The 15,708-nt window shown below is 43.9% G+C and overlaps 1 protein-coding gene across 1 annotated transcript in view; it reads left to right on the top strand.

Moving 5' to 3' along the window:
* Positions 1-15,708, top strand: part of LOC143321433 (transmembrane protein 132C) — a 124,157-nt gene continuing 108,449 nt past the window's right edge. The window contains exon 1 of the mRNA XM_076731771.1: positions 1-849. Coding sequence (XP_076587886.1) covers positions 804-849 — 46 coding nt within the window. The 5' untranslated portion in view covers positions 1-803. The remainder of the gene's footprint in view (positions 850-15,708) is intronic.

Raw genomic sequence — 15,708 nt, 5'->3', positions numbered from 1 at the left:
CAGTCTACATAAACATCGAAAGATGAAGGCTTGAGAGCGGACATCCGCAGCATATCTGAAGCACTCGGAGCCAAAGTCTAATTAGAAGTGGCAGCTGCTCCGGGAGCAGAGCCCTGCGCGCTCCGCCGAGGCTGCTGCGTGCTGCTGGAGTTGCACTCTGGACTTCACCAACGCTGTGGGTGTCTGGGTGTGGATGTACGCAGTCTGAACTTCTTTACTTTTATATATTTACCGAGCATGATGGCGGGCTGGGACTGCTCCCATTCGTCCCCAAGTGTCGGACTCCATCCACCGCACAGCAGCCAACTTGACGCGGAGGACACAGAGCAGACAAACTGACCAACAGGGGATCAGGGATTGGAAACGTTTGCAGTTTGGCTGCTTTTGGAGAAAATTGTCTTGCAGCTCATTGAGAGAGTCATTGTGAAGATGTGTCACAGCAGACGTTTCACTCTGGCTTTAAGCTTTTTTCCAGACGTCTAAACGTTTTCTCTTCCCGAAATGCTTCCAGGAGTGATGCAAAGCTGCGCGCAACTTCCTCCTCTTCAGTTGCCGAATTTTCCAGGCGATAACAAGTAGATAGGACACAAGTGAGGAGGCTTTCACGATTCTTTTTCACGAGCTCCAGGATTTTTTTTAGCATTTGCAAATGGCTGGACGAATCCTGACATTTTTAGCAAAAAAGATGCTTTTTCATATTTTACTAGCGATGCTGGAAGAGGGATTTTTTTCTTTGAATTAAGCCATTTCGGCTTCCGCGTCATTTTTGGGAGATTCTTGTTTTTGTAGCGGCTCACAGAAACATGTTGCTTATCCTTGCGCTTCAGTCGGTGGTGTTACTTTTTGGAGGTAAGCTCAATTTCATCCTGCCTGTGTGTCTTCTGATGCACCGCTTCCACTGAGGAAATGTGTTTTTCTTACAAAGAATGTGCAGCCAACCGTAAAGAAGTTGAATCGAAACTGCAGCCAACACATAGCAGGAGTTGAAGCTTTCCCAGGTAAAGCAGAGAATTCCTACCTGAGACACAGGAGGACGCAGGGCAGTGACATCCTGTGAGTCACTGCATCCTGAGAGCCAGTCTGCTCCATTCTTATCTGAATTTATCTGCCATTCAGTGTTATTCTGCAGAGGACAACGATCAGAGTTCATATCTGCTCAGTTATGTATTATGAATCAGGAGGACCCCTCTGCAGCCATTGGCCGGTAGCTCTGCACCTGTACAACATCCCAGAGCAGCTCTGGCCTTAAATAACATTTATCTCATGAATATTTCAGCACGACAGACATTCTCTTGTGCAACAGAAGCGTCAGGGCTTTATTACCTCTTGGCTTGTCAGGTTATTACATCAAAATTCATCTGGAAGCCCATAATTATTTCATGGGCAAAGTTACAGGGAGCTGCAGTGGTGAGAGAGCCCCATAGCTCAGCTCACAGTGTGACAGCAACACTGACAATCAGGGCATGTCCTCAACACTTCCTGTTTATCTGCAGGACTTTATCTGCATTCTTGCTGAACCTGTAATAATGTAAATTTCATTTTCTATGCACGTGACTTTGCATCGATCGTTCAGAGGCAGCAGGAGGGGAGCAGTGTTTGCTGTGGCTGCCCTGCAGCCAGCTCTGAGGGCAGCTAGTGGTCTGGCTGAGGAATCCCTTCTGTCTTGTGGGAAAAGCTAAAAGTCTTTTTGGAAACTGTATCCTGTGCACTATGGTGTATATTTTCTCTGCTGGCTTCAGCTGCTGTCTCTCTTATGACACAGACAGAACTTTTTATTACGTCCCTATATGTTAGAAAAAGGTCTGTTCAGCTGTGCAGCAGCGAATAGTCAATGTAATTTCAGCAGCAGTGAAGGACATGTTTCTCAGTCAGTGACCGTGACAGCCTCCCAAGAATGGCCGTCTGATCGTACTCACGTACAAGCCAATGATGTATCATTTGCAATAAAAGAAAAGAAACACGTCCACTGATTCCCTTCAGAATGAAAGGTCAAGTATTTCCGGAAAGTCAAAGCTAAACACTCTCAAACTGCATCTCACGCATACACCTTGATGACGCTCCCTCCTCAGAGCTCAGCGGATGGCTCTCATTTGACAGCGCCTCCATTATGACTGCTGACTCACTGGCTTGAAGTGTACGGTAATGATGTTTGCCATATGCCGAGGCCTTCTCAGTAACCACACGCAGTATGATACTAATTGAGCATTGTGTGTCATAAAGCTGCAGGACACAGCTTCTCACTGTGAATGGTGATGAAAATTGATAACACACTCCAGGAAATGAGAGGATCAGATCCATGCTAGAAAAATGCCTGCGCAGCATAATGAAGCCATAATCATGGAGGGAAGTCTTCTGGTATTCTGCTCTGAATACTGTGACGGCACCCTTTGTTTGGAGAAGCAGAACTGGGAGTTATTTCACCTAAAATCTGTTGAATAAAATGCCATTGTGCTAAAGTGTAAAGATCCTTCTCGGTTCTCAGAGAAGTGGCCTTATTCCTTAAATTTAAAAAGGCTGTCCTCGCTATTAATTGAAGCCGCGAGGTGTGTTCCAGTGAGACACCTCGCTGGGATTCCTGAGGGTAATATCCAATCTTCCCTCCCTTCGTCTTATCCTTGAGCTTAACAAGATCCAAAAGGGGATCAAGCAAGGATAGCCTTCAGTCTACATCTTTAAGCACTAAGCACATAGCCCATGCTGTCTCTTGTCTCTGCTATGTGTCTGTCTCTATGGCTCTACGTCCCTGTGAAGGGATTCAGCTTGTCCCGCCGGATATATATATATATATATATATATATATATATACATCTTATTTCTTTCTGGAACACCAACATTTTATCAACCCTGCAGAGATTCCTCCTCAGCAGACAGTTTTTATCTGTAATTGTACTCAGAGATCTGTTGCTGTGGTCCTGCACCCGGCGCTGTGGCTCACATCCAGCTCCTCTTCTTTTGCCCCTGGCAGTCCTTTAAGCCTCGCGACTCATGTCCTTGAGCAACTAAGGACCAAGAAATGAGAGACAGGGGTGACACACTGCATGCAAAGAAAACGGCGTGTTTTGAAAAGTTGCTGGAAAAGGAAAATATGGTTGAAATGGATGGACTGAAAGGCGGCAGGGCGCTGTAATCTGTTTCCTGTGTGGTAGACTGTGAGTTCACAGCTGCTTTTAAAATACTGATTAAATAGATATAGAATGTGTTTGTTGGCATCCTGTCACATGACTGCGTCTCTTTGCTTTAGGTCGTGCAATCAAATCAGAATCAAACCATCAGCTGGACGTTTTTTGGAGACTTAAGGACAATCAGGAGTTAAACAGGGGCCTCCTCGTCGTATTGTTTTATCGCTTTGGAAGATTTGAAGTCCTGGAAGTCTCATTGAGAACTTCAGATCCTGAACTCTGTTTGAAACCTTTGTCAGTTCTGCTCGTATCAGCAGCGTGTGGTCGTTTAGGTTGAAGTGAGTCTGTGTGATCTCGTGTCGGGTAAAGACCTGTAAAGTCATTTTTCTGGTTTGTTGGTTTTAACTTGGTTATGATGTTTATTTACGGATCAGAGGACATGAAAAGAACAGAAGAAGTCCCCGGCTTCCTGGTATTTTTATCAAGGCTATCTTACAGCTGCGCTTTGAGCTCGCTGTGGAGCAACTCTGAGATTTGTGACGGAGGACGCTGATAAAAAGGCAAATTTTTCCCTTCTCTCAAATCCAGTTTGACGTGGCTTAGGTGTTTTCCGCAGCTTCTGCTCGTGGAGGGAGAGAGGAAAAACAGATCCCAGCAGCAGCTCGGCGTGAGCTGGGTGTTAACGTCTCTGCTGTGTAATTACCAGCCATCACGAATGTTTCTCGCCATAGGTTTGCATGTCAAACTGTGCACCTTTGTTTGTTTATTGACCGTTTTATGAAACACAATGAGTCGCTGGACTCCCGTCTTTATGCTCATTATACTTAAAGTGTGTGTGGGAGGCATATATTGCAGCTTTCCAATCACTGAGTCAAAAGAGGGGTTTTGCCCCCATAAATTCTTATATCATCAGTGTAATGTCCTATAATATTTCCACAAAGCACATCTGCCCTGTGTTAATTGGCTTTTTATAACTGCCGTGATCTCACATTCAATTTAATCAAATTTCATGATTAGAGAAGGTGGATGAAAGGAATCTGTGTAAAAGCTTTAAAGGGAGGGGCCGTGTGTGTGCCTGAGGAGGGGGGGGTCATCGCAATAATTGACAAACATGCTGATGCAGTGGTTGTGCTCTCTCATCAGTGGATAGTTGTGTCTGAACAGAGGACTTCCTCCCCATAAATCTTCACAGCCAGGCTGTGTCGGCGAGGTGTGGCTCAACAGAGGAAAACACCGGAGATCAGCAGCAGCTCAGACTACAAAATGAACCCTTTGATAATCATGAACTCAGGCTGCATTTACATTTACCAGGTATCACATATAGAAACTATAAAATGCATGTCTCATGTGGTGGAATCAAGATAAAACAAGAGAGTCTGCAGCCATGTTTGCAGATCTGTGAGTTTTTAGGCCCAGCAGTGCTTTGAGCTAAATGTTAGCGCGCTAACATGCTCACAATGACAACGCTAACATGCTGATATTTAGCAGCAAATGCTGCCGTGGTCATCATCTAAGTTTAGCATGCTAACATTGATTAGCAGCAAACAAAGTACAGCTGAGGCAGATGGGAATGTCATTAGTGTCAGTTAGCATCGGACAAATTAAAATTTTGACCTAACGAGGGAGAAAGCTGAAGAGTCATGGGACAGCTAACATCATAGTAGTTCATCATTTGGGAACCACAGATGTTTGTACCAAGTTAAATGTCAATCCATCCAATAGTTGTTGAGATGTTTCCCTCAAAATCCCAAATATCAACCTTCATTGTTGGACTAGATGAAGTCAGTGGATCATAAAAGTCGGATTAGTAGGATTCATCCTCAGGGGAACATGCAGGTCTGTAGAAGATTTTGTGCCAGTTGGATGTTGAAATATTTGACTGGATAAGAGAAAACTTGACCTTCTGGTGGTGTTATATGAAAACTCAGAGTATCCTAAAGGTCATTAGGATTCATCCTCTGGGCGCCATGAATGTGTGTACAGAGTCTGTGCTGTTCCCGCCGCTGTCCCCACTGCGAGCGCGGCTAAAACTCCCACTAAGAAGCCACTAACAGATCACATTTAAGTCTCCTAATAAATATTTTAGCAGAATGAAGAGGCTCTCGTTTTACTTTGAATACTGATGACAAGAAATAATAAGCATGTTGAAAATGTGAACTCTGTTGCCCTGCTGCTCGACAGCTCTCTGAAATTCGGGGGGCCACGGCAGCAGCTCTCTGGCTGACATGAACGCCTCTTGAAGTGACCACCTCCTGTGGTCACATAAGGGCAGGATCAAGTGCGTGCTTTATACCAAATTACACGATATTACATAAAAGCAGTCAGAGAGGAGGAAGAACTCTGGGATGCAGCTCAGGAGTCATGATTGCAGCTCTTAAAGATATGCCTTGATGTTTTCTTCTGTTTACTCTGATTGCACAGTGGGCTTTAACACAAATGCAATTACACTGTGACCTTTTTCAAGTCCATGCTGCTCAGACATCTTAACAATGATGAGATATGAGGCTTTGCTCTGTGCAGATGCTGTCTTAAAATCCTAACCTGTTTCTTGACTGTTAATGTTTACGCTGCTTTTTACAACAGCTTAACATTTTCATTGTGAATGAAAGACGAGGGAAAATAGATTTGCTCTGTTTACTGTAATGTAAAAACTATTGAATCATGGGATATTCAAAAAAAAAAAAAAAAAGAAAAAACCCCACCAGACTAAGAAGTGGATTATGTTTTTATTACTGCAATACATTAATAAAATGTCATTAGCCTGGGAGCTTTCTCTAGAAACAAAAACTGCTACGGCAGCATCCCACAGTATTACATATTTATGTAATATATCCTGCATTAAGGCTTAAACAATATGAATACACCCGAGATCTGCATCTCCTTGTAACTGGATCTTCTCTGCAAGCACAGATGTGAGTAGGAGAAAAAATAACATCAGCACTTGTGCTAAGCTGTATAGTGATACACATGTACTGTATAATTCCTCTCTCTCCAGCCGGCTGCCGCACAGCGTTTCATTCGCCGCTCCTCAGCCCGGTCTTGCTTCCTTGCTGTCAGCGGAGATGAATCAATAACTCCAATTGGTTATGCATTTTTGATTTGAGTAATCACAGGCAGGTGGCTGGACAAAAGGCTGTCACTACATCTGAGAGAGCGGGGCTCCTGGTTGTGTGCGGAGCTGTCGCTGTCTATCAGAGGCATCAGAGCTTAATGCATTAGAGCCAATGATCTGACAGGTACATATTGTCAAGGCCCATTGACTTCTTTGTGGTGTGGCTGATTGATTGTCAAGATTATGTTAAAACGGGAGCCGTGCGCCTCTTTGTGATTCAGAGTGGTGCGCTCATGCAGTCGAATGCTGAACAGCGGCCTTAAAACTACCATTGAATTTTAATTTTAAGATATATTAGTTTTATCCCTCGAGCAGTTCATTCTGTTTGTGAATAATCACTATTGTCTGCTGCGGCTGGAACAAGAGCGAAGAGTTTGCTGTGGCCTCTCATCTGTGACAGCAAACCAATGCACAGCTGCACGAAGAATGAATTACGGCAGATGGAAAGGTGCCTCTGACACAGCACATTATGTAATGTGAATCAAACAGCATCAGAATAATATGAAACTCTTTGAGATGGAAAGAAATGGCTGTTTGAAATCAACATATTGGCTGGCAGCGAAGCAGCTCTGGGCTTTACATCAGCGTGATGTCACAGGTTAGAGCTTTGAGGTTTGCTCCCATTCAAAGTGTTATTCTATCTGAATTATCGGACATGCTCACCTCTCGTTTTCACTATCGGCAGCAGCGTCTCTGATGTTTCTAGTATAGTGTTGCTCTACAGGAACAAAGTATTAGCAGAACAACAAAGTACCACCGCAGTGGGAATAAAACTGTGGTCCTAAACCAGCTGCCATCTAAGGAATAACTTCAAATCAACGAATGCGGATATTAAGAAACTGAAGTGAATGTTCTCTCATGCTAAATTAATGGCTATATTTGCTTAAAGTCAAACTTAATCCCTAAGCATCCTCGTCACATACTGTATTTTTGAAAATGTCACATCATGAGAGAACATTTGGAGCTCTCTGTGATTTAGTTGACACTGACTGCTGCAATGCGGTAATCTTCATTAGAGCCGCACTCATAAATCGGCCGGGCCGGCGTTCTGGCAGATATTAACTTATTGCAGATTTATTGGTATCGGTGTATGTGTAGGCCAATAAATTAAAATAAAAATTAAAAAGTCTCAATTACACAGTTTGTCCAGCAAAGAGCACTGACAAGTTTATTTTTCAGCTGTAAATGTCCCGCTCGTACATATCCTGCTCATAATTCTTTAAATCTGCATTGACTGATTGATTGGGGCCAGCAGCCAGCTGTAAACACCACACTGACATATTAGCATCCCATAATATTAATAACAGTCGCCTCACATCCAGCAGACACTCACTTGCAGTCGTGTTTAAGTCCTGTTTGCAGTCCACTTTTAGCTGTTTTGGTCCCCACAAAATCCAAAACAATGAGCTAAAAGATGCTAAAAGGCTCGACAGAGGTCGGAGGAAGTGCAGAGTCAGCTCTAAAAATACTGATGAGCGCAGCTTTAATAAGCAAACTGAAGGAGTGTGAATTCAAATTGCGATGATCGAGCTGGAACGAAAGAGCTGAAGTCACTTTCAAACCTGTTGCGCTGATTATGGGATGTGAGGCGCTTCTTTCTCTTGCTTTGATTTTAAAGGCGACACTCAAGAGAAATAACTCTACAGAATAATCACTTGTTCATTCACTACAACTCGGTTAAATGTAAATGGCCTGAAGTACGCTCTGACCGTTGGCGGGATGGTACTTGGTGTAATTGGAATGCCAGCGTTTGTGTGCGTCCCCAATCAGTCTTGAAACAATCACCGCTCCCTAATCAGCGTGAAAGTAATGGCCACCTCGGAGTACAATCAGCGTACAAGTTAGTGAGGCAGGAGTGGCTCCAACTTAATGAACTCCCTCGAGTGAACTTACTGAGTCAGCGCCGCTGTATTCATACACAAAGAGCACCAAAGTCCTGCCATGCACGCTGACTGCCTGCATCTGAAAGCGTCGTCCTGTTCCTGATTTATGCCGATCTTGAACTGCCTGTGCAGCGGTGACATGCTTTCACGCTGTCATCTTGCCCTTGCTGTCCAGCAGCCTCCAGTCCTCGGTTTTTGGCAGCTTGGCGTGTTCGTGCTGCTTTGTTTCTTCATGCTAAGGGACAGTGAGCTGATGATGAGGGAGGATTAGATTTGTCCAGTCACAACATAGACAGTGTGGCAAGAGTGAGTCATTGGCCCTGTGGTGCTCAGCGGTGCTGCCCAGGCCAGGAGGGGCAGCGCTGGCAGTAAGCACATCCTCCCACAGCTCGTTCTGAGCCGCTATCTGCTCCTGCAGATTCTCCTCTTAACCCACAGGCCCTCAATTTCACACAAATTGGAGGGAGACACACCAAGCTGCGACAGAATGACCCCAATAATAATGAAGGGTTGGCCTAAAAAATATTACAGTTTCATTCAAATTGGAAATAAAATCGTATAAGGATGTTAAAGCGGCTCTGAATGCTGTCTGTCCCACCTGCTCAGAATTAGAATTTGGATTAGTCATATCTTAATCATTTTTACCCGCCATGCTAACACCGTGACTTAATGGATGTCAGCGGGCCGCTTTCTCAGCCAGGCTGAAATATCTCATCAGATTCTGTTCACGATCCTCAGAGGATGAATCCTAATGACCAGTGTGAAACTACTGGATGGATGGACGGGACATTTAGCACAGAAGCTCACGTTCCAGTGCTAACATGCTAACGCACTAAGCTAGCACGGTAAACATGGGTCACATTGTCATTGTGAGCATGTTAGCGTATAGCATTAGCTACCATTGTGACCAAGTACAGCCTCGCTGAGCTGCTAGTGTGGCTTTACCAAATTATTACTAATGATAATAATAATAATAAAGTAAGGCGCCCTGAAAGTCCTGCTCCTGTCACATACAGCTAAGTCCACTAACGAGCAGGTGAGACGATCTCAGAGATCTACTGGCTGTCTTGTACGTATGAAGCCTTCTCCTTCACAACATAACCTGTTTCTATGCTCTCTACATACCAATAGCGCCACTTGTTGCTCTGGAGGTCATGAGCTTCTTGAATCGGTCTTCTTCATAAGAACATAGCATTATGTCAGGTTGGGTGCAGCAAACTGACCTTTGGAAAGCAGCATTGGAGTCTGTCCAGTGATCTGAGTGGTTATTGAACACTATCATGTCCAGTTTAAGAGACGCTGGTAAACATTTTTAATCTCAGAACTCGTATCAATCAGGTTTTAGAGCAACAGACAACAGTTCCACTTAAGTGAATATTACACTCTTAATGGGACTCCAGTTGAAAGAGTGTCCTATTTAACTACCTTGGTTTCTGGCTCGATGACAAGCTGCTCTCTAAGATATAAATGAGCTCAGTCCTTCAAAGCAAAGCTGGCATTTTTAAAAAACAGAAATAAAGCATGCATCACCCAGAACTGCAGAAAGAACACGATCCAGCCAACCGTTTTCCCATTATAGTCTACGGTGAAGTCATTCGTATGCATTGTCCTGCCTCCGCTCTTAAAGCTCTCCACGCAGTCTATCATTCTGCCCTTTGCTTCATATCTGGGCATGGCTTTAGAGTGCATCGCTGTTTACTCTCTGAGGAAGTCGGGTGGCAATCGTTGGCAGAGGAAAGGGAGCAGCATGCATTCTGTTTATTTATAAAGCACTTCTTGGCAAACCACCTGGATAACTTACATGCCTCTTTAACCATAGATCACGTTCACACTGCACTACGTCCGAAGGCTCCTAGAAAACCAACATATTAATACTGAGACTGGGAAACTTAAATATCATGCTCCACAATATGCAGAAAAGATCATAATTATCAGACAGGCTGGTTCCTTTTATGCCATTTGGACCAGTGTGAATGTGTGTTTTCTTTGTTTGTTGTGCGATTTGTTTGTACTGTGTTTGCTCTGTGTATATTTTGCATATGTGTATGTATGTTTTATATACACACACACACACACACACACACACAGCAAATAGAGGATCATAAAGGAAAGACATGAAGGATGTGAGAGGTTAAAAGTTCAGACATGTAGGCTGGAGGCAGATAATTCTTTGTGCTGAAGATGATGAGTAAAACCTCAGAATTGAGCTGAAGTTTATTGGCAGGCAGCGGAGGGAGACTGATGCAGTCGCTGTCTTTGCATTCATTAAAAGCCCGGCAGCATTTCTTCTACAGCAGTGCACACAGTGACGAGTGGTGCACATGTGAAGAAGGACGCCCGCTTTCTGTCGGCGTATACGGCTTTAACGCACCACATGTTGAAAACAGTATTAAGATTTGATCTGAATCTTTTTCTGGCTCTGAAATTTATTGAGCACGGTGATTCACAGAGGTATGATGGAGGCTGTGATGTGACTCGCTCAGAGGACACGCTAACTAGCCCGAGATAAGTGCAAACAAGCAGTTGGCAAGTGGTTCTTTGCCCTGCTGGGCCGCATTTGATTATTACTGCTGCCTTGTTTCATGCTGTTTTTGTGTGTTCTCAGAGAACCTCTCAGAGATTGTTGTGTGAAGGCCTGTAATTAGATGTTCCGGGACTATGGCAACCGCTGAAACTCAGTGATGTAATCTGCGCTCCATCCTTAATTGCACATGCCTTGTGTAGGATGGATAGTTTAGCCCAGAAGAGCGAAGAAGCTGAAAGCTTTTTCCAAGTTGGTACTTTCCAAAATCAGTCCATATATAGCGTCTCTGTGCCGGGTTGTATTTTTTTATAGCCCGTCTGGAACTAACATAAGCGCATATTGCTTTGACGGAGGATGTGAATTTTATCACACATGCAGTGCTGCCCTGCATTCCTGAAGTAAGCATGACCACTTTAACAATATCCATGCCAAGGGACAGGGAGAGGCAGCGAGAAAAAGTACAGCGTGATAAGGATAAAGCACCTCTAAAACAACTCAGCACGTCAGGTGTTGTGCTTATCTGGTCTTTTCAGAGATGGAAGCCAGGGTGGTTCATCCAAATAAATATTCAGGATCTGACCCGCATGTCCGCACGGCAGCTTTTGTCCAAATGAGAAATCTGTTTGGAGGCATATTGCGCGCTGACCAGCAGAGAGAGGAGGGCTGACAGCAGCCTCGTGTGAATGAAAACAGACGAGAAGTGACGAATCACTCTCTGCTGCTGCGATGTGGCACAGCTCACCTCTGAGACGAGCACGAAGAAACAAAAAAACGCCTCTCACACAAAAGCATACAAAGTACACATATAACCTGAAAGCGTGTGATATAGAGGAATTCTATCAATTATTTGATAAGGGATCTGGAGTCGCGCACAATTTCACAGAGGGAACTGGGAAGAGAACTTGTGATTTATTTTTGGTATATCTCCTCATGTTGTAAGAAATGGACCCATGCTGTAACAACTGGGCAGCGGTGATACCGAGAGCACCAGGAAGTCAGCGCAGAAGTGGAGTTTAATCATATTAATGGTGTGGCTGAACCTGCGGGGACATGTTTTCACACACTCTGCTCAGAGATTCCTCCACATGTCTGCTTTTATGCACTCAAACACTGATTGAAATGACTAAATAAATAACCTGTTTTTAATGATTTAATCTGGTGCATGTAACCTGCTCTGAATACTGAACCCTGGGAATTGAAGCACAGGCAGGGCTGATCCATTTTCAGTCAAACGGTGGTGTTTTTCGAGCAACCAATGACAGTATTTATTGATATTGGATATGAATGTGTGACATGTCCTTGAAAGCTAACCCAGACAAATCCACATGATGTATGACAACCGATACTCTTGACTACGGCTCCAACTACATCCAACCATTTCTTCATTAGCTCACCGCGGCTCAGACCACCAGAGGGGATAAATCAAGCCGTGTCGCACGGTGAAGTGTCGGATGACGTGCTGTCAGTCATCCGAATGAGGTTTGTTTGGTTTTTCCCTCACAGGTTGAAGTCACCAGATCCGTCCAATGAGCGAGCGGCCCGCTGGTCCATGTGAACACTAAACGCTCTAAACTGCTAAATGCTAAATTCTTTGGTAGAGTGAAAGCTAGACGACGGCGCCGCTAACAGCCCGAAACACTGCTGCGTGTCAGAAGAAGCTGAGCTCATGTCGTTGGATCTTCTGCTTCTCTCTAACACTTTTCTGGAGATTTCACTTCCTTGTCTAGTGCACGGCAGGCATACAGATTTTAGGCAACGCTGTTAACATGATGTTTTTACAGGCCAGCACATTTTTCAGCACATCACCTAATTTATGAAGGGAAGCATCTCTGTAATATTTTACACCTGGAAGCACAGGGGCAGCTCTACCACCAGTGAGCTAATTTGCTGGCATACTTCCTGCAGGCTGTGCAGGCTCCCTCTCAGAACAGTCTTACATGAATGACACCGGCTGCGGGTCTTTTCTAACAATGTTTTATGTGTTTTTGTATTACAATGAATAGATTTTAGTCGGAATTTATGTTTAAAGGTATTAGTCTTGAGCTGTTTCCTCTGTATTTCCTATTTTTGCAGGCAGACTCCAAACACAGCTGGTGAAAGTCTTTTTCTGAGCACACAACATGAGCACGAACCAGAAGTTATGTGTGCGTGAGTTCATGAGCAGTGCGCATGTTGTGTGTTTTGGAGGGAGTCTTTAGTCTTTAGTCCTTGTTTCTCTTGAATATTTTTGTATTGATTACATTCACATCACAGTAAAGCGACTCCCTGTTTAAAGCTAAATAGAGGTGAAAGAATTGTTGTCACACTGTTGTACTAATTACTGCAACAAGCTTTTCTTAACTAATATTTAATGAAGAGTTTTGCATTCTCCATTGATTTACTTCATGCAGCACAAACAGACGAGCTCGCTGAAGAGTCTTTCACGTTGCTTTGGAGAAAATATCCCAGGCTGAGTGTAACCTCAGAGGACAAAACGTTCACAACACGTTAACTGAATGACAGAATGACACGGCGTAAAGGTCTCTGTTGGGATTGGAGGTGAGGAATATATTGTCTCATGCCTGACATTCATTGGCTTAAAAGAATAGTTAGCAACCACAGGCCACGGCTTGAAACTCCACAGGTAAGCTAGGTGTGACGGCTAACAGTGTTAATTAAAATGCCAGGACTACTTTTCCTTTCCTTTTCCACCGCCCGTAATGCCGGCCTCATAATACTGGCTGGCCCTCCCTTCTCTGCTTCTCAGTGGTTAGGCAGGGAAGACTGTGGTGCTTTAGCTTGGCCTGTGGAGGATTAACTCAAACAGTGAGTGATTTTTCTTTCTGCCTGCAGAGCAGCTCTGCTCCTGTGAGATGTTTGTAGAACAGAAATTATAATTATCTTCTGTTTCCTTACCTATTTTTTCAATACATTAGAAAGCCCACGTCTGTGCAGCTGGCTCAGGAGGCATCGTCTAGTCCTCCAGTGTTCCTGCAGGCTGGTTTCGGCGAGCGTCGAGTGAGTCGCTGTCAATCACAGGAAGCAAGTTCAGCTTGGCGGCTGGACAGGAAGCTTGTGAAAACAAACGTGCCCTGCCGCATCGCGAGCTGGAAATATTTCTCTGAAACTGAAAGATTTTGTCAGTGGTGTGAAAGCACACTGCTTCTCCCTCTGATCTGGTCTGAAATAGAAACGTTTGCCTCCTCTTGCTTTAATAGCTTCCTTTCCCCAAAAATAGACCTACTTGTTCATGGAGTTAGTTCCCACTCTGACAGGTTTTAGGTTAAACTGCAGATTTAAAGCCAGTCCATCTGGAGCACAATAAAACCTCTTTTCATGAGGGAACGACGCCGTGAGGGGTGAATGGACACTTCTGCAGAGCATCGTAATTCCATATTTCCAAGGATTAAACACATAACTGACCTTACTGTATGTGTTGTTGTACACACAACACAGTGGAGAATGAAACAAAGCCGTCATGTTCGGAGGCTGATGGTAGATCTTGATGTGTACACATGTAGACTTTAAACTTTAAGCCCCTACATTCAGCCTAAAGACGTCTGTAGTGTCTTGTTGTGTTTCTATCTGTCTGCCTTTTATTGTCTCCCTCGATGCAGTTTAGTAAATTATGTGCACTAAAGCAGAAAAGACCTTGACCTGCTTCCAGAGATGACAAGACAAGTACGGAGAGTCAGGTGACATCTGTGCAGAGGGCAACATCAACCCTCGCTGTTATCGTGGTCACTGCAGTCCGGAAATAATGAGGATAGATGCATAATTCACTGGTGCATTGTTAAAAAGAGTTTACCATCATTACATGCTGTTATGCTGTGGTAGGTTAACTGTCTTTGTCACAGTAGCCTGTTGAAGTACTTGTTGTAACAGTAGTAATGCAGTAATGAACAGTGTTAGAGCCATGCAGGCTATTTTTAAGTTTCAAGGCAAAGACATATCAGTTCAGGTTTTGGTCTTTGAGCTTCAGCAGGACCGTGTTTTCTCGACTTCATCTTTGGAGAAAATATCTATTTGCAAGCTTTAGACTTTTGTTGGCACAAGGTCATTTTTTTCAACCTTTCAACGTTCTGTGGAAAACAAAAGTGCAGTTTTTTTGACCACAGTGAAAGTGTTTTTGAAAGGCTAAGTGCCAACAAATATGGATTGAAGCAGAATATTTTGCCGGATAAAAACATGCTGCGAACTTTGGAAATTATTGCATCTATCTGTTCCTAATAAATTTTGACTTTTGGACTTTGCAACGCTCCGGAGTTATTGGAAATTGGATCACACCAGTCAGAAATAATCCTACGCAGCCACCACTGGAATCTAATTCCACAAATAGTGTAATACTAATAATATTAGTCTAATCTTTATCTGCTGGGTAAAACACCAGGTTTGAACAGAATAAACAGCCAGGCTGAAAAAAGCTGTGCAGCATTGATGTTGATTTAGAAGTGAAATGTCAATGTTTTGGCAGACTAACACCTGACCCCTCTCTCTGATGATGAAAATGTTATGAACTAGAAAAGCGCATGGTTCACATCTACAACAATGAACACACATGCGCACAGACAAAATGATGCTAGCAGACCCTGTATGTACAGCAGTGCTTTGAGCTAAATGCTAATGTCAGTGTGTTATCATGTTTAACATGCTAATGGGAGGGGAATCATTATTTTTTTAAATTTATTTGGTCATAAAAGAAAATACTGAAGAAATTAAAACTTGATCTGAGACTCTGAGAATCACGGAAATCGATGGATTCATCCTCTGGGCACCATGAACGTCTGCACAACAATCCATCTTTTAGATGTTGAGATATTTCACCAGATAAGTGTCCAGCTGGTGGTGCCAGGGGAGAAAATCAGCTGACCACTGACGTCATTCTGAGGCCTCATCTGGTGAAGATGAACGTCTGTCCAGGAAATCAAGCAGCTGATGAGATATTTCAATCTGGACCACCATGGTGGACCCCCAGATGGACAGCTCCACGGCACCAGTAGACTGTTGGTGTGGTGGCTCCAAGCTTAGCACACAGGCCTCCCATGGTGAAGGTTGGTGGTTTGAAACCTGGTTTGATGAGGCTCTGTGCAG

The sequence above is a fragment of the Chaetodon auriga genome, chromosome 5 (genome assembly GCF_051107435.1).
Source record: "Chaetodon auriga isolate fChaAug3 chromosome 5, fChaAug3.hap1, whole genome shotgun sequence".
Lineage (NCBI taxonomy): Eukaryota > Metazoa > Chordata > Actinopteri > Chaetodontiformes > Chaetodontidae > Chaetodon > Chaetodon auriga.
This window is presented reverse-complemented; position numbering and strand designations above follow the sequence as displayed.